This window comes from Protomyctophum bolini, assembly GCF_963924005.1.
Source record: "Protomyctophum bolini genome assembly, chromosome: 9".
Classification (NCBI taxonomy): Eukaryota; Metazoa; Chordata; class Actinopteri; order Myctophiformes; family Myctophidae; genus Protomyctophum; species Protomyctophum bolini.
In genome coordinates this window covers 31,293,414-31,311,286 of record NC_137870.1, presented here as the reverse complement: position 1 = coordinate 31,311,286, position 17,873 = coordinate 31,293,414, and the positions used below count along the sequence as shown (strand labels likewise).

At 43.5% G+C, this 17,873-nt stretch overlaps 1 protein-coding gene across 7 annotated transcripts in view; it reads right to left on the bottom strand.

Annotated features, from left to right (window-relative positions):
• Positions 1 to 17,873, bottom strand: part of robo2 (roundabout, axon guidance receptor, homolog 2) — a 199,310-nt gene that overhangs the window by 37,545 nt on the left and 143,892 nt on the right. For 5 of the 7 annotated variants that reach the window (XM_080772314.1, XM_080772316.1, XM_080772320.1 and 2 more), the window contains 10 exons: positions 15,609 to 15,814; positions 14,063 to 14,144; positions 13,698 to 13,863; positions 12,855 to 13,021; positions 10,483 to 10,604; positions 8,409 to 8,640; positions 4,573 to 4,697; positions 4,258 to 4,429; positions 2,924 to 3,112; positions 1,825 to 1,851 (listed from right to left, as the gene is read on the bottom strand). In XM_080772314.1, the coding sequence (XP_080628440.1) occupies positions 1,825 to 1,851; positions 2,924 to 3,112; positions 4,258 to 4,429; positions 4,573 to 4,697; positions 8,409 to 8,640; positions 10,483 to 10,604; positions 12,855 to 13,021; positions 13,698 to 13,863; positions 14,063 to 14,144; positions 15,609 to 15,814 (1,488 nt within the window). The remainder of the gene's footprint in view (positions 1 to 1,824; positions 1,852 to 2,923; positions 3,113 to 4,257; positions 4,430 to 4,572; positions 4,698 to 8,408; positions 8,641 to 10,482; positions 10,605 to 12,854; positions 13,022 to 13,697; positions 13,864 to 14,062; positions 14,145 to 15,608; positions 15,815 to 17,873) is intronic. The other 2 variants (XM_080772317.1, XM_080772319.1) reach the window with 1 other exon arrangement.

Genomic DNA, 17,873 nt, shown 5'->3' with positions numbered 1-17,873 from the left:
TGACAACTTTTAAAGCCGTGCGAGGGCTGGCCCCCACATTTTAGCTATGATAAAGCCCTATTATACCCTAAAAGTCCCTCCTATTATACCCTATGGGTATAATTTTAATAATAATAATAATAATAATAATAATAATAATACCCTATGGGTATAATAGGAGGACATTTGATGAAAATGGCTAAGGCTATGGCGGAAATACATCTACTGTACAAGCTCATAACATATTGCAATGTGATGCAAGACGTCAATGTCACCTGAAGAATATGGTGGGTGTTGCACAGTGACTGCAGGGCTATAAATTATTTCAAACTCACAATAATGGTGATCAGCAATAGATATTCACTCATGGTTTTCAGGTAACATTATTGGTGCTGGAAGCACCATTTGCTGTACTTGTTCAAGATTTTCCTTATCACCTATGAGGGCATTTATTTCATTTAGTTCCCTTGTCAACAGTGCAAGCTTTGCTCTACACAAGCAGATAAGCTTTGCCGCAGCCACAGGCTATCAGGCACAGATGTTTTTCTCCATCCCTTTCCATTTCAATTGCACAATAATTCACAGTTCCACAATAGGCCTGTGTTTCAGCCCACAAACATTACAATTCACAACTTTGCAATTGACAAAACGCATTCCCCAATCCATTATGCACACTGAAAGTCGAAGTATAGAGCAACAAAAATGGAATTCCCGCCATTTCCATGAACATTTCTAATCTCCTCCAACCTTAGACAATTCTTATTTCATGGTTCATTGTATGGCGTTTGCCTATAGAGTGAATCTATAGCATGTTTGCATGTTTTAAGATACATGCTATGGGACTGAAGGGCTATACAGTAATGTTTTGATTTCAACATCACAAAAAGGGGGTTAAAATTGTCAGTGTTACTATATCCATTTGTAACTCTGAGAATGCTCTTAGAGTTAAATTACCACAGGATCTTTATTTTTACTGTGTCAGAGGTTTCAGAAGGAGCACTGTTCTGTCCCTTGACTCATTGCACTGCACTAGAAGAGAGGAACCCTCAAACTCATGGGCTCATTACTTTTAAAATAGAGGCTCATTTCTATATCTTCACATCCCACTGTCATTATCTCTCTCTCCTCTTCTAATATTACCTCAAGAGAGAGAGACACACTTGTGTAAGAATGGTGCCAGTGAGGAAGGGTCATGGCCAGAGATACTTTACAGTATTAACTAACAGAGTTACACTCAAATTACCTCCTGTTAGCTAATCAGCCAAAGATACGATACGTGTACAAAATAATACTTGAAATGGAGAAATGGAGGCAAATCACAGCAATAGAAATACAGGTGAAAATGAAACATACACCTCGCAAATACCCAACTACCACCTATGGAAGAGAAAGGTACAAGTAAATTATAACCAAAGCTGTGTTGGGAGGGGAAACAGAAAGGTAAGCAGTTCTGAGGAGGAAGAATCTGGAGAGGAGGATCATGTTCTCACCCAGAACCACTAGAAAGGTACACCAGACAGGATGGAGCATTCATTCAAAACCAGATAGACACAACACACATACAAACAAACACAACACAGTATTTTAAAACAAAAAGATAGGGGTTGCGGGTTGGTATTTACAGGACCCTGGTAATGTGGCCAATCACAAATCCAGATCTATCTAATTTTAAGTTGAGTGAAAACCTCCCCTTTGCTTGGGTGGGTGAGTCTGTCCACCTCGAGAGGAGGTGGGAGGTTTTGGATTTGCATTAGACATCGCCTCGGGTCTGCCAAACCTAGCAAAAAATGTTTGGGACGGTGCCGCGGCAGGATGGAATAAGGAGACGGGACAAATGAACAGTACCTGCAGGGGTGAAGGTGAAGGACTGAACTGCAAAACAAGAAGACAGAGAGGTTGTGTGTTAAAAGCCTGCAGAGGTAAGCGGTGCTTTGGGGGCATCTGCACACCAGGGATGAGGCTGTGAGACCACATCATCACCCAGTGTGCAGAGAGACAGCCAGGAAAGCAGCCAGCTCAGAGGCCACAGAGATGTGGAGATGATGGCACGGACCAAAGAAAATACACACGCACGCACGCACGCACGCACGCACGCAAACGCACACACGCACACACACACACACACACACACACACACACACACACACACACACACACACACACACACATGCAACAAGAAGAAATTAAGAGCATAATCTTCATAGAGCAAATCCCCACTGCCTGCAATTAAGACCCTTCAGTTTGACATTTTGCGTTTAATGTGAAAATAAAGAGGGGAAATAATACATAGAGGAGAAATTTAAATGAAGGAAAACCTCTTAATCTACTTGGCATTAACACTGGATTAATGGTGGTATTATACCAGCTGTACTACTAGTGTGCATTCATTACCATGCCCTGCTCTCTAATTAAATCTTGTACCCGTGGCCTGTTATGTGTACTTGGTTGCTATAAGTATTGACTGGAGGTCACTCAGTGAGATGTCAGGGTCAGTGTGTGGGAGGCGAGCTGGACCACTTCCAGTTTGTTCCGGTCCAAACAGTGACCAGTAGAGAGTCCAGTCTGCCCACTCAGCCCCACACCAGCTCCCGGCTATTAACAACACTGTGGGTGGACGTGTCAAAGACTGCGGGCCTCTGAATATGATTCATGTTGACATCTGGCTCCCTGCTGAGCATCAATGCAGCACCCCCTCCTCCGAACCTTACTGCTAGCAGTGCTTTCAAAAACCTCATCAAAATTATGCTAATTCAAAATGAACATGTTGAATCCTCCAGATCCTACAGTCTTTGGCATGGGTTGTAAAATGAGCCCCATGTGAAGCGCTAATATAGAGAACGAAAAGGATGTGAGAAATAAGTTTATACACCGTGTCTTGTGTCTATAAACTTCTAGTCTGTGTTTTAATTTGCATTACATGTTGCAAATCCCTGAGCTGTCTAACCTGCATAGTTGCTCAGGCCCTTTCGCTTCTTTCTCCTCCAGTAGAGCCAGATGCTGAAGCCCATGAGGATGACCCAGCAGGCCCCTCCGATGCCGGCGATGAACGCTGGCTGCTTCACCACGTCAGTGATTTGCTCTGTGATGCTGTTGTTTCTGTTGCCGCTCATGATCACGTCCCGGAAGTCCTTACCTATATGTGCAAAGAAGGGCCGCGAGTGTTAACCTGAGGGCATGCTCTCAGAGAAACACGACACAACATTTAGTCACACATCATTTAATGCCTCGGGGTGACTATGCTGCAAAATGTAGCACAGAATGAACCATCTAGGCGAGAAATTATTGTTAAAGGCTTAAGAATATTCAGTACGGTCTGTATTTGTAAATCACCGCACCAACAGATACCATGAGATATGAAGGTGTGTGGATTATGGGGTCAAAGAAACTAGACTGGGATGAATTACAGCAGAGATATTGACCGAAGGGAGCTGGACATAGATCTAGAGGGTGTGTGGTGAAAACTAATGTGTAGACGGAGGGAGGCAAAGCCCAAAAGCTTATAACAAACCCCTGGGTGAACAGACTGTTTGCTTAGCTCAGACCGTAATTCACTCCAGGGCCAGTAAAATGTGAAATGAGAAGAGAGGATCCTTCACTGTATTGATCTCCAATCACACAGCTCACCCTGGCTGGCCTGTCTGACACTATTTCGTGTGATTATGTGCACATGCATGTATAGCTTGTATACAGTGTATGTGCATGTGTGCACAAAATATTTCTCTATCTCTCTCTCCATCTCTATAGAAGCACACAATTAAAAGATATTACACAAGCTTAACATAAAAACACATGCGTATAGACAGATTCCATTTCCACTGCACGCGCACACGCAGACGCACACGCACACGCACGCGCACACAATACAATAATATATCTGCAAGCCTAGGGCTGCTAGCTCTTGGAGATGGATTATGTGAGTGACATTTGGGAAATAAGAACATGCTACAGGCCAAGCCATCAGTTCTGGGTCAAATCAGACACAATCTGCCCAGATCCACATAAATCATATACTGTATGGGCATGCAGGCCACATATCAAAATAGTAGTATTTTCAAAAATACAGTATCGTCAGTTAGGCCATTGCTGTCAACAACATAGGAAACTGTTATAAAAGACATGCCATTTTTAGTTTGTTTGTTTGTTTTTTCATTAAAGAAAACGAAAAGGACACAATTTTGCAAGCAATTCATTCCACAAATATTAACACTGATCTTGTAAATGCAGAGGTCAAAATAACTAATGATGACTTTAACAGGATAACAACCAAGCGAACCTTACCTATGACAATAGGCTGGGGCTCACTCTTGACACCGACCCCTGCACTGGTGCTGGCAGCCACCTCCACCTGATACAGAACGCCCACCTGCAGGCCCCCGACCACCACTGACCGGATAGCGGCATCAACCGTCTTATTCACATGGAACCGTGTCTCGTTACCGAGGCACCAGATCTGAGAGGGAGACAAAAAAGGTTGAGATAAATGTTACTGAGCAAAAGTCGAGGAAGAGATGAACAATCATGGTGGTGTTTCTAATGGGGTCGATCTCCATAGAAGGAAAAGCCCCAGGAAAGCCTTGCTTTTCCTTGACCAACCTTGTACTCCTGGATGATGCCGTTCTGGTGGTCTGGGGGAGGGGGGTCCCAGGAGATGCTAATGGAGGTGCTGTTCTGGTTGCCTACAGTCAGCACTGTGACCTGCTGAGGAGGTGCACTGGGAGCTGGTGGGACACAGAACCAAGAAGACCACAAAATGTATTATTCCATATAGAGAAGCAAAACAAAAAAGACTCTGTACGCACGTCACGCACGCACGCTCTCTCTCGCCCCCTCTTCTGGGAAGCCACAGGTGGCTCTAGACAGTCAGAATGTCTCATTAGATTGGGATTTGCTTCAAAAATCATGACAAGTTTGACACATCAAGCCTATCTTTAGTATTTCAACTATGATTTAATATCCATTCCTTTTATTCTCCAGCCTGCTGGATTTTGTTCAGACAGTACAGTTATTGGTTTCCAGAATGACAGGCTTCCTCAAGCGCTCTCAGTCAAAGCTAAGACTCCCCGGCATTGAACCCAGCCAGGGTGGCATGTGGGTCAACAGGCTTATAGGATGAGGCCCGCACACGCCTCAGACGTGAGAGAAATATGAAGAAATGCATTTTGGGAAGCAAAGGAAAGGTGGACTGGGTAAACATATTGACCGGTTCTATCGATCAACCGGATGGAACTAAAGCCAGTGGGCGAGGATCAGGCAGAGGCTTCACAGTGTATGTGGGCTCTGTCCTGAGAGAGTGGATTGAAAGGAGACAAGGTTTCATTAACCTCACAGTTGTCATTCTGATAGCGGCAATCTTCTGACCCCACAAGGGGGTATGAGTAGAAAAAATAAATAGCGGCAGGCTGGAAGTAACGTTTTAGAAATAATGTTTTCTCATTTCCCACCAGTGGCTGACAGGAGAGCAGAGCGGCAGCCAAATACTGACAGGTCAATTACTCCCAGGCTTCCTCTCCCTCACCTCGCCCCCGTCCAAAATGGCATGTGTCACCCCACAAATCTGTGCTCATCTCTCAGCACGATTGGCCACACTGACCCGCGGAGAGCCAAAAGGCCCTGGCACGGCGGAAGACGAATGGGTACCAGTGATGAATGCAACACCTTGGCTCAGATTATAAACAATCTAGCGAGGGGAGCATCAGATCAACTAAATGTGCTCTAAATCCTGCTTCGCCGCATTAGACGCAGGTGACAAAGTGCCACGGCTGTGCGTGGCAGCCATCGAAGACAATGTCATTCAAAGTTAATGTTATGAATGATTTAGCAGCTTATTATCGTGCATATTTGCGCTAAACAACGCACATTTCTCATTAGGAGCCCTGAGGGCTGAGCTAATAGAGCCATTAGTGAAGTGATGTATGGTAGGCAGAAATGTGACCCACTGTTTCCAGCACATAGACAGTGCCATGCTGTATTATAGCCATATTAAACATCCCAGCATTAATATTATGAGCCATGGCGTGGTGTGAGACAAGTAGTGGGCCTTGTTTGCAAAATGTTTGCAAATCCTACAGACTGTTGAGCTCGCTCTACACTTGAGCCATCTGTGAAACACCATTGGCTACTCAAATGCAACTATAAATAAGCAATGTTTTAGTAAAGTGGTTTTCAACCGTTTTCATATCAAGGCTCATTATTTATTCAGCATTTGAGCCACGGACCACCATTTGATGACATTTAGCCTCTCAGACCCAAAACTGCAATTCCATGTGCATTGATGTGGCACCATTAGGAGAGATAATAGGCAAATTAACAATTCTTCTACATACTCTCTAAATGTGTGGACTTAAGTAATGCAAATGTTTAACTTTAAATATCATTTAACTCTCGAGAGCATAACATTGTTTTAGTATAGATATGCGCTATTCTAGTGGACAATCCGTCAGTAAGATTGAGATCACAGCACTACTCCATTTATTATCTCTGAGTGACTCACCACATGGAGAGTGAGAGAATGTGAGAGAATGTCTAAAAGAAAAACCTCCATCCAGTATTTGTAGTTTTGCAGCCGTTGCATGTTTTCCAGTGCCAACCTGTAGTGCTACCGTAATTCCAGAATCACCAATGTCTATTTCAAAATAAATAAGTGAAGTTTAGCACAAAGTGACAACAATGTAGGATTATACTAATGCAATTGTCTGGAGGGGCAGTTGTGCGGCTAGTCAAATAGGCTCTCCTGAGAAAGCACATGAAGACCCATACAGGGGAAATACCTTTGCTTGTACAGTTTGTGGTAAAAAAAACAAAAAAACAAAGGCAAAGGTAAAAGTTGTCAATATCTGATGTGGGGAAAGCACATGGGGACCCATACAGGGGAAGCCCTTCACTTGTACAGTTTGTGGTAAAAGCTTTGCTCACCCACTAGTTTACTTGTAAAATGGTGATGTGACAATAAAGCTTTGATTTGGCTTTGATTTGATAGATGCAGTGGTGGATAACATTAACAGGTGGTTTCACCTTTGCGTCACACCGCCTTCACCAGATCTGACTTGGTCAATCTGGAACGACAACCGTACCCTATGCAGTTTGTTGAGAAAGAAAATCAACAGGGGCTTTAAAGCTTTAAAGTGGAGGAGACAGCAGTGGAGTCCAGAGAGCAGCCTGGCGTCCTCCCTGGACCTGCTCCGGAGACAATCTAATTGTGTTAGCTAATGGACACCCTGAGTTTTAATCACTCTCTGGACCACACTTCCCAATCCATCTAGCTGCCCTGCTCTGTAGTCCCAGCGTCTCTGAGGAGCCCGGAGCGGTGTGTCTGACTGTATATCAGCTATTGGCCAGCCAAAGTGGCGGCGGTGCTGTGACAGAAATAGAAAGCGGTCGAGCTCTCTGAGGAGCAGATGCAGGGAGCTTTATCAGCCTTGGTAATAGCGGGGGACATGCAGGTGTGCTGGCGGGCTTAGCGAAGAGGAGCCGTGTTGGTGTGGGTTTGTGTTTGTGTGTATGAATGTTAGAGTGCGTGTGTGGGCAACTGTAACGTAATGGCAGTTCCCATCCCCCGTGCAGCATTGCATACACAAGCTGACCACCAGAGATATGGTCCCCACTGAGAAAAGAGGAAATAAATGGGCCTGTCAACTCAGCAGGATGTGAACCGTCTCCAGTACGAGACGTAGCGAGACAGGCTTGTGTCCTCTGTAGGAATGGTTTGTAGTTTGTATTTGTGGTTTAGCAAAATGTTGTGAGCATTTACGTACATTCTTTCCTTCAGTTCACAGCTCTATTGTATTTCAGTTACTGAATGCTAAGATAAGTGGGTAGAATTTCTGAACATGGGGCTTTTGGACAATACACTGTATGACATCATCATAGTTTAATCAGAATTCGACAATGGTGGAGGGACCCAGAAAACAGAACGTGTGTGTGCGTCTGCCTTTGTAATTTGTGTGCCGTGTCCCTCTGTGGCTGTCAAAGCCTCTATGAAACAGGCTCGGGGAGACACATCATCCCCTACGGCAGAAAAGCAAGAGAGTGCTGCGTCTAATCACAGCGCAGGCCTGTGGCTGCAGGGTGATGTATTAGTCGGAAGTTGACGATAACACCACCAATCATAAACAAAGAAAAGCACAGCAGAAAGGTCAGTGTACCTGGCAAGAGTGGACAGGACATCAGAAAAACACTGATGCACAGTTGCACACACACACACACACACACACACACACACACACACACACTGACACACACTTCAATGTCAAAGAAAATGAAATGGGAACATTTAAAACCTACTGTATCATGGCAGCATTTGCCATGAAGGGTGCCTACAGGGACGTGTGTCAAAGCGTCATGCTAAACCTGTGTGTGGAAAGACACACCTGCACCTTGACTCAGCATCCCTAAAAGACATTTTTATTCCCTATAAATCCTTTTTGTCATACCTTCCTCTGTGGTGCGTGCTGTCCTGGATTCACTGTCCATGCCCTGGAACTCGTTGAAATAAGGGCGGACCTTGATCTCATAGACAATCCCCTTCTTGAGCGTGGACAGGACCACGCCACGCTCAGATGGGACCTTCACGTCCTGGGTCTGCCAGGCTCCTGGGGAAGGTAGTCCCGATGTCTGCCTGTAGAGAACTCTGTAGCCCTGGATGAACTGCGACTGACGATCCACCTGAGAAGAAACACAACGGGATGAAGGCAGGATTGGACAAGGAAGTTCAGTACATGAGAAACAAGGGTATAGGCGCTAGAATAGATGGCGATCAAACCCGTTTATCCAGCCACGGCAGAGCATAAAACAACGTATAACAGATGTACCTATTTTCTTCCTAGGATTGCGTCATTCTACTTTAAAGGCTGTTACTGTTTTAATGGGCATTTTATCATTGGCTTCGACACAGTCAGTTCAATTACTACCCTGACATTGCCTCACAGTCCCAGCGCCCGTCATAAGAGTTTCATGTCCCAATAAAAACATTTTTGCTGTGCAACCGTTAAGGACATGTAGCCTACCATTATAGTACGTCTCAGGTGTTATATGCATGCCAACTAAAGACATATTGAAGCCTAGTGCAGAGTGTCATGCAGCAGTAATCACACACACCGGGAAGCAGAAGAGACTACACACCAGGGAATGTGTAATGACAGATATGTCCCATAGAGAAGACAAAAGGGATGTGAGCTGTGAACAACAAGGACCCTCCCCAGGAAACTTGAGCCCATTTAGCTAGACAATTTAGGAAAGTTGAATTTATACAGAAAAAGAGGGTGACATAACTCTTTGCAATGGCTTGTTAACAATAGGAAAAGTAGTGAATGGGGCTTGCAAGTTAGATATTAAGCAGCTAGTGTTTCGCCTGTGTAGCCAAAGTAAATCAGCAAAATGGATTCCCTACTTCGCCCGTATGGTTAATTAATGGAATGATTTGAGAATATAAAAGCTTTCTGAGAGTGGCCGCTCTGTTTATTGAATGAGACCTGATTGATTAGTTTACAGCGTTTTGTGTTGATTACACATTACACTCATAAAGCAAGGCTTTAGCATTGCATTAGCCAGCAACTCTTAGGGTGAGAATTATTATCGAGGTCAATAAACATGTCACAGTTAAAACTGCTAAATGGTGCTAATGTGCTTTATTTAAAAATGAAATCCAAATATAATGAATGTATGCAACAAAGCCGGAGTGTCATGCCACTAAATGCTATGTGTATAAATACATGCAACTGACTGATTAGTTTGGTTGTTTAAAAAACTGTAAACAAGTCACCCTTAATAAATGGGCAAGACAGAGTGCTTCGTGTACACATTTTAGTTCAGATCACGGTTCTGATCTCAGTCGCATGAAATGCATGTCCTTATGGTGAGGCCAACATGGTATAGTTTGTCTGTATTTGTGTAATGAGGGACAAGCTATTCATGTGTGCACTCTAAGTATGTGCAGTATGCACTAGAAGGAGAATGATGCATAGTCTCACTGCTCTACTCAAAGTGCTGATCTGCAAAGTTGTCTATTAAACATTAATTTCAATCTAGGTGTATCTGGGCAAAGCTGTTGTCTTAATTGAAAATTAACTAAAGATGTACGGATGATTGATGAGAAACCAGATGTCCCTGACACATCTTTTGATGTTCCCCGTCGCTAAGACTAAGAGAAGGCATTTTCCGCTGTTTGATGTTTGTGTGCTTTCAAGTAAGCAATTACAATATTTCAAAGCTGCAGCCTTACAGAATACCTTGACTCAAATTTCCTGACATAAAACAAATAGTAGCCTGAAGGAACACAGATGGATCCTAATATAACAACACTTTTGACTTACAGTAACAGCCCAAGGTTGCAAAATAAAAGGCATGAGAGTTTAAATAATTGATTTCCTATATTCAAGTATTTTCAATATGGAATTGAGCTGTAGGCCTACAGACAGAGGTCTACTCTGAATGCAGACACTTGTGTCAGTCAAATATAATGAATGTATGCAACACACCTGATAATTGGCCAATAAGAGCAATACTTACTGTCCATGTAACCTGTATGGTTGTGGGACTCTGGACGACGGGATTGTGCAAGCGAACTATGACCTCACCAAGCTCCTTTTGTACATGCCTGTGGTCCACACCCTGAGCTGGAGGACTTATATCTAGGGGGGGGGGGGAGAGAGAGAGAGAGAGAGAGAGAGAGAGAGAGAGAGAGAGAGAGAGAGAGAGAAAGAAAGAGAGAGAGAGAAGAGGACTCAGTTTTCACACAATTTCAAAGACAGAAACTCTTACAATAAGCCTTAGTCCATCAAAAGTGGTATTGTTAAAATAATGACTGAAGCAATCAAACTCAACAAAGAGGCTTACATCCAGTGCTCATGACTTCATTTTGAAAAGAAGCAGCTTCATCTGCATTAAAATGACCTCATTCTGTTTCTGTATAATGTCTCTTGTCTGCTTTGGAGAAAAGAAAGAACTTTGGCCCAAATAGTCCTTTAGATCTGCACTTACTGGGTCCTGGCTGAACAACCGCATAAATGAATGAACTCTGAATGCACAACCCTAGACATAAGGACACAGTGAGAGAAGATTAATGGACACTACTGTATGACACTATTTTACAGCTCATTTCCCATATTGCACATGCATTTGTTTTGACTTAAAAGGGAATAAAAACCCCAGTGCATGTTATACTGATGCTTGCTTTATACTTTCTTCTAGTAGATCTACAAGCGTAGGACACCAGCGACATATTTTGTAGTTATTTACTAAGTGAAAAGTGTATGGCAAATAGCTCACAAGAGGAAATTATATTTCAAAACAGCTTCACTCAGACAACAGAACATAGTCATGAATCACAGGCCACACTAATGGAGCAAGACAGGCCAAATGCAGTTTAGAAGACATGAAAAATCAATTCATCTTCATTGACTGCCACTGTCAATAAACATGTCTATGTGTCATCTCAAGAGATTCCCCGCTGAGCAAGAGAGAGATGTGCTGCTATTAAAAAACGACTCCCTACTCTCAAGGAACAGTAGACTGCTGGCTTGCATATGACGGCGTTTAGCCAAAGGTTGCAGGGCTATTTTGGAAGTGGACTTATCAGATCAATGTAATCTGGAGACTGTGGTCTGTCAGGCACCTTAATCAAATTTTCTTTGGATTTAGACACAGTCATTCTCTCCTGTCATGATCATTAACATAGCAGGGATTGCGCTAATGGAGTTATGCATTCCAAACGTAGACACGTTTATTTTACATAATTGCCTAAGTGTAGCCCTAATGAGCTGGCCTCAGATGGAGAGTTTGACCTGCAAAGTTCTGTGATTTCTCAATGTAGCTGCTCAATGAATGCTGCTGAGGGGTTCTGATAACTACAGTACTGTATTACACAAATACATACTGATGATCACATTTTTTGGCACGGGACTGCTAGTCTAACTGATTAAAAGAAGGGCGGGATGCAGGGCAATTTTAAAATACAAGATTTTAGGCCGTTGCTGTTATGTGTTGTTTTTATATGTGTTTTGTTTTCTTTAGTCATTCATGATGTTAACGTGTCTTATTGTGATTTTTTGTCTTTAATAAAAGCAGCCTTAAAATCCAGCCCTAATCAGTCCCTCCCCAACACATCCTTGTCCAATAGGCACATTAGCAGTGAAGAGACAGGTCAAGCTGTCCTTCTCACCCATTGAGATGCATGTTAAATGACGGGATTTCTCCATATAAATAATGGATCATTTCAGAAGCAAAACTTCAAAATGTCTTCTAAATCTAGTCAACCAGGCCTGCAGTAGGCTATGCACTGGGAAAATGTGCATCAAATTATTTAAATAAACTAGAAATACGAGGAAATGACAGAGGGAGAAATCAACTTTTAATGACCGCCCGACAGGAGTTTTCATGTTGCACGTTAAGACTACGTTCATTAGTATTATTGCCATCACCTGGGTGGGGTAGTCGTGTAACTTTCTCGACGTTAAGCCTGGTAAATGTTCGACAATACAGCCATGCAAAATAACATTGACAGCTATAAGGTGGCGAAAGCTTGACCTGCATAGCAACAGTTGCTAAACCATTTTGGATTGGCATTGGACAATCGCTTTTTGGGGTGGGATTTAGCGAAGGGCTAATTCCGCTGACCAGAGCAATGGTCAGAGTTATGGCCATTTGAAGTTTAAACACTGCTGTAGTGCCCCATATGTGCGCCATTTCGTTTATTTTTTTCTTTCGAAAGCTTCACCAACAATATTATTTATTTGATTCAAAAATGTAATAATTACTCAAATAGTAGTGCCGTTATACTACCCAACTCAGCAAACTGTACATCATGACAGTGAAAACAGATTATCATGAGTTTTGGAATAATTAAACGTATTCAACAAACACGGACATGTGTGTTAGTGTACCTTGTGTTCTGACAGGCTCAGACATGGGGCTGGGATCACTCAGGCCCTGGGTGTTGACTGCTCGGACCATGAAAAGATAGATGGTGTTGGGCCGCAACCCTTTGACTGTAAACTGGGTGGTTTTGACATGATCTGCAACAGTTTGCCAGCTGTTGCTCACTGACTGACTGCAATGAAAGACAAAAGGTTGATAACTGTTAGACATTAAAACCCCATACCTTCGCCGATGTTTGTTTGCTTGTCAGGTAAAATCATTTGCGAATGGTGGCTGGATTTTCATGAAAATAACTGGGGATGATCGATAGGTTGCCCTAAGGAGATGATTTTGACTTGACTTGACTTTTGGGTCATAAAGGTCATATTTCAGGGCAAGTTACATAATCACTCACATCTCAGGTGGCAATGTCATATCTTGACAGCTTGATTTGACTAAAGAGTGCAATCTTTTTATTTTTTAAGTTTAGCATGTTTATTTAGCATTTCAGCTTGATCACATGTTTAAAAATACAAGTGCTACTAAAAACACAAATTACAATTGCCTATCTAAAAGTCTAATAACCAAATCTAACGATCTTTCTATTTGATATTAGTGTGCATGGGTAACAACTGGTGAATGATGGCATGTGCCATTGGTTATCACATGTTGGGCGGGAACGCCTTTTGGTGTTAGCATTATGTTATGCTTAGCTATTGAAAAATAGCAGATCTACAAGCTCTTGTAGGTCTGCTATTTTTGAAAAATCGAAGAACGACTGACATAGAAACATAGCTTTTTCAGAAAACTGTCAGGATGCAGAAGACATTTTTAGAATCTGATCTCAGGTCAAAGTGGGTTATGCGAACCTGAAGGCTTCGATGACATAGGAGGCGGTCGGGGTTGCTCCAGACAGTCCTGGCTGCCAAGACAAGGACACGCTGTCCTTGGTGACGTCGGTGACTTGAGGCTTGGAGGGAGGGCCGGGCAGCTCGTTCTCATCGCGGCTCTTTATCACCACCAACCCTGCAGATTCTGCAAGGAAAGAGGTGGTAACTCAAGTCAAATCCATTGGGTCAATTTGGAACCATTTATACACTCGTATTAAAATGAAGAGGGTCACATTCTGTGGTGACCGAGAAGAGCTGACGAGCGAGGAAATACAGTGTTTATTTATGTATTCAGTTACTTAGTTAGAATAGAATACATGAATTTGCGATATGCTTTGCTGTACCTTTGACTTCCAGGAATGCACTCCATGACGTTTCCCCACTCGAGCTGGCAGCCACACATGTGTAGATCCCAGAGTCTGTGAGCTACACACCGCACACGCGCACGCACACGCACACACACACACACACACACACACACACACACACACACACACACACACACACACACACACACACACACACACACACACACACACACATTAAGCTAAATGACTCCCCCTAGTAACACTTTCAATGAAAGGGACATTTAATTTTGTGCATCCAAAAAGGAGATGTAATGACTGAGTACAAGTGATTTTCCAATCAGGGATAGGTTGAAAAGCTAAGGGGTGACTTCTTCATGGGCTTTTCTGGTGCTGGCCAAATTGTGTGTCATTTGTGAGTGCCTCAAAGTGCTGACGCTAATTTCCTAATGAAATCCATTTTCTACTCGCCACCGCTCCATCACTCCCACCCCACCCCCTTATTTCCCCACTGTCCTGCCGACCACAACAAAGGCGAGCTAATTAATTTAGGGTGGGCTGCTGGAACCCCCTGGACCGATGACAGCCGGCTTGTCTCTCCATCCCTCTTAGGATCTTTGGTTGTTTGTTGGTTTTCGTCCCTGCGCCTTCCTTCGATTTATTAAATAAAATGTCAGTGGTCGGCAGCTTTGTCAAGCATAATGGATATTCCACTGAGACCTCAGAGTGGGGAAAGGAGGATGTGAGCTTTTTAAATTCAATCTACCCTAAACGTGTGTGTGTGTGTGTGTGTGTGTGTGTGTGTGTGTGTGTGTGTGTGTGTGTGTGTGTGTGTGTGTGTGTGTGTTTATAGACGTGTGTGTAGGTTTCCAACCCAAAGCTGGACCCCATTCAGCGCTGCACAGCTGAGCCTCGCATTAGCTGTCACGTCAAGTGACTGAAGTCATACTGAAGTGATAGTATCTAGCATTTTGCAAAGATCAATACCCTCTATTCATCTCTTTCGGCATTATGATTCTCAGTGTCCATCTAAGTTACACTTAAGCCATGTCTTTAGGCATTATGATTCTCAGCGTCCATCTAAGTTACACTTAAGCCATGGCCTATTGGACTGCCTAAGCTAGCACCCCGCAGTGATACATACTTGAGCAATGTCTACACAAAATAACTCACACAAGTACAAATATATATACGCACACACACAAACACACACAAAGACACATCCTACAGTACCTTAACATACACAGCACACACCAGTGGTGACAATACTGGGTAAGTGGAGATTGCAGATAAAGAACAAACGTAAAGAAGGAATGAAATTCAGTAGCAGAAAAGAACGTCAAGAGAGAACGTAGGAAATGGGGAGGTTGCACCGACAATGTAAAATATCTGCTCACAGAATGCTTGCACAGAAAAGTCCAGAAGGTTAGTTTAAGTCAAACCAACATGCACACAGTAAAATCATCAGTGTTAATGTATCCATTTGTAAGAGATTGTCTCTTAAAACAGCACTCAGGATTTGACAGTGCATTGATTGATTGATTAATTACTGCCGTTTAAGACGAGGAAGAGCGCCGGGCCTCACCTTGACGCTCTTGATCTGCAGGCTGCCCAGCTCCTGCAGGGACATGCGTGGGTCCTTGCCCAGCAGACTGACCCCATCCTTCAGCCAGCTGATTGAAGGGATAGGATCGCCCGACGCCTGGCATTTGAGCAAGGCCACGCTGTCCACGCCCAGAGTCTGATTGGACGGTCCCTGGCGAATGATGGGCGGCGGCCTGTCCGTGAGCACTGGGGACACAGGAGAGAGGGTCGGTGAGTAAGATGACAGCGGCACTCAAAGCAATTCATCCATTTGACACCCACATCCATTTCAGATAGACGCAGACCTCGGTATAATGGGCTCGACTGTAAAATACACGTTTGAGTGCTCTTATAAAAAAGTGAGTGGGACTAATAAAGTAGGCTGTTCTCAGTAGCTCTTGTAATCGGACCACAGAACAATGACTAGTATCAAGCATTTCCAGGAAGCATGGGGAGGGGGGGGGTTCAATCTCATTGATGTGGCAGAGGGATGCTAAGCAGTTTCCTCTTACTGCCTGGATACTCATATAAAGTATTTATACACTGACTCTGTTGTTAAAGTGCAGTGGTAAGACTCTGGCCAACTGACTCAGAGTAGTTAAAATAAATGCTTTTTCAAGTTCAAGTTCAGTGAGGTACATTTCTTCATTGCCCATCCTTCAGATGGGCACCCTGAATGCAGATACGTTGACTCTGAAAATCTAAGCAAAAGCAATAGCACAGAAAACACCTTTATATATTAATGCTAACGTTAAAATCTTGAATGAATTATGTTCATTTATGTGACGAGGAATGCCCGTGGGGGCCCTTCTGTGAAATAGTGAAAAGTGTCAGAGGTGTTCGCTTTGTGAGTTAGCGCTGTAGCACACAGGCAGTTTATATATTTAGAGTTGAATAATGTGGCGCCCCAGTGGCATCACCGGGCCCACATTAATTAGAAGGTATGGATTAATGACGGCAGACCTGCGGGGGCTAATTACCCAGTCTACCTCAGTAACCTTTCAACACATCACCATACCCTCTCTTCTCACAGCTATGTCAGAGAGAAGGAAACAATGGCAATTCTTCTCATTATCTGCTCTTTAGGTAGACTTCAAAGAAAGGTCAGAGTGTACTGATTTAAGACTACTGGATGAACTACTGCGAGCCAAGTCCAATCCAATGATAATATTTCAACTCTAATTTAGTCCACTGTGGTATGTTTTTGTTAGTGCTAATGGTGGGCAAATTCATCATGAAGAATAATTTATCGGTAAATCATAACACAAACCAAGATAGCTTCCAAAGCTTTCACCCCTATTGGGCTGGCTTTACTGTATATTTTACCTTATCCCATCCCGTCACCCAGGGAGTTCTCTGCCTGTCATTGCTATCACCTTGCGTGATTCACAAAGCCATTATGAAACATTTTTCATTTCAACCTACATAGTCTGAACTGTAAAGGAGACTCATTTTCGCTAATGATACTCCGTGCTCGGATTCATGACTCCCAATGCATTCCTTCCTTCAGGAAATATGACAGAAAGGTATGATATGTCCTGATTAAAGGCACGCCCACAGAGACTGCGGGGTCCAGGGAGTAGATGCGTCTTGTACACAGACTATGATGGAGTGATGGAAGCGGAGGAGAGGCTTGACGGAGGCCTTGGGTGTCTGGACCAGGAATTTCTCATTACTGATGGCCTTGAACCCACAGGCTGCCAGCAGCACCCCACCTCCCACGTCCCCCAGGGACAGTAAATCACCTGAAGAGTGCAGCAGGTGTGGCCATGACCTCACCCTGGCCCTTTTCCTCTCATCTCTACTGTCCTTTTAGCCCTGCCCAACACCCTCTGTCTTCCTATCACACATTCCGGATGTGTGCGTGCGTATAGGTATAATAAACAAACCATGACTTTAATGACCAAACCAAGGGATTGGAGGTCAAAAACTTAACTTCTTGATGTTGTATGGGCAGACTTGATTTAAAAACATCACAACGTGTGAAGTGAGGGGCACTGTTATCATCATACATCTTATGTTTTCATCCTCAATCAATGATTTGCTCGTCTACATATGACGTAAATTTTCCATTCATTGTCAATGGCATTTAATGTTTGTGTCAGGACAAAAATCTACACTATAGCTGAATATAGGAGGGGCTTGCGCCCCTCAAAAATAAAGTGTGTCTGAGGTCCTTTTTTCGGTTAGCACTAGACATACGGATGGGCGTTTACGCCGCCTAGCTTCCTGTCTCAACAGCAGAACAGATTACATACTCCCACAC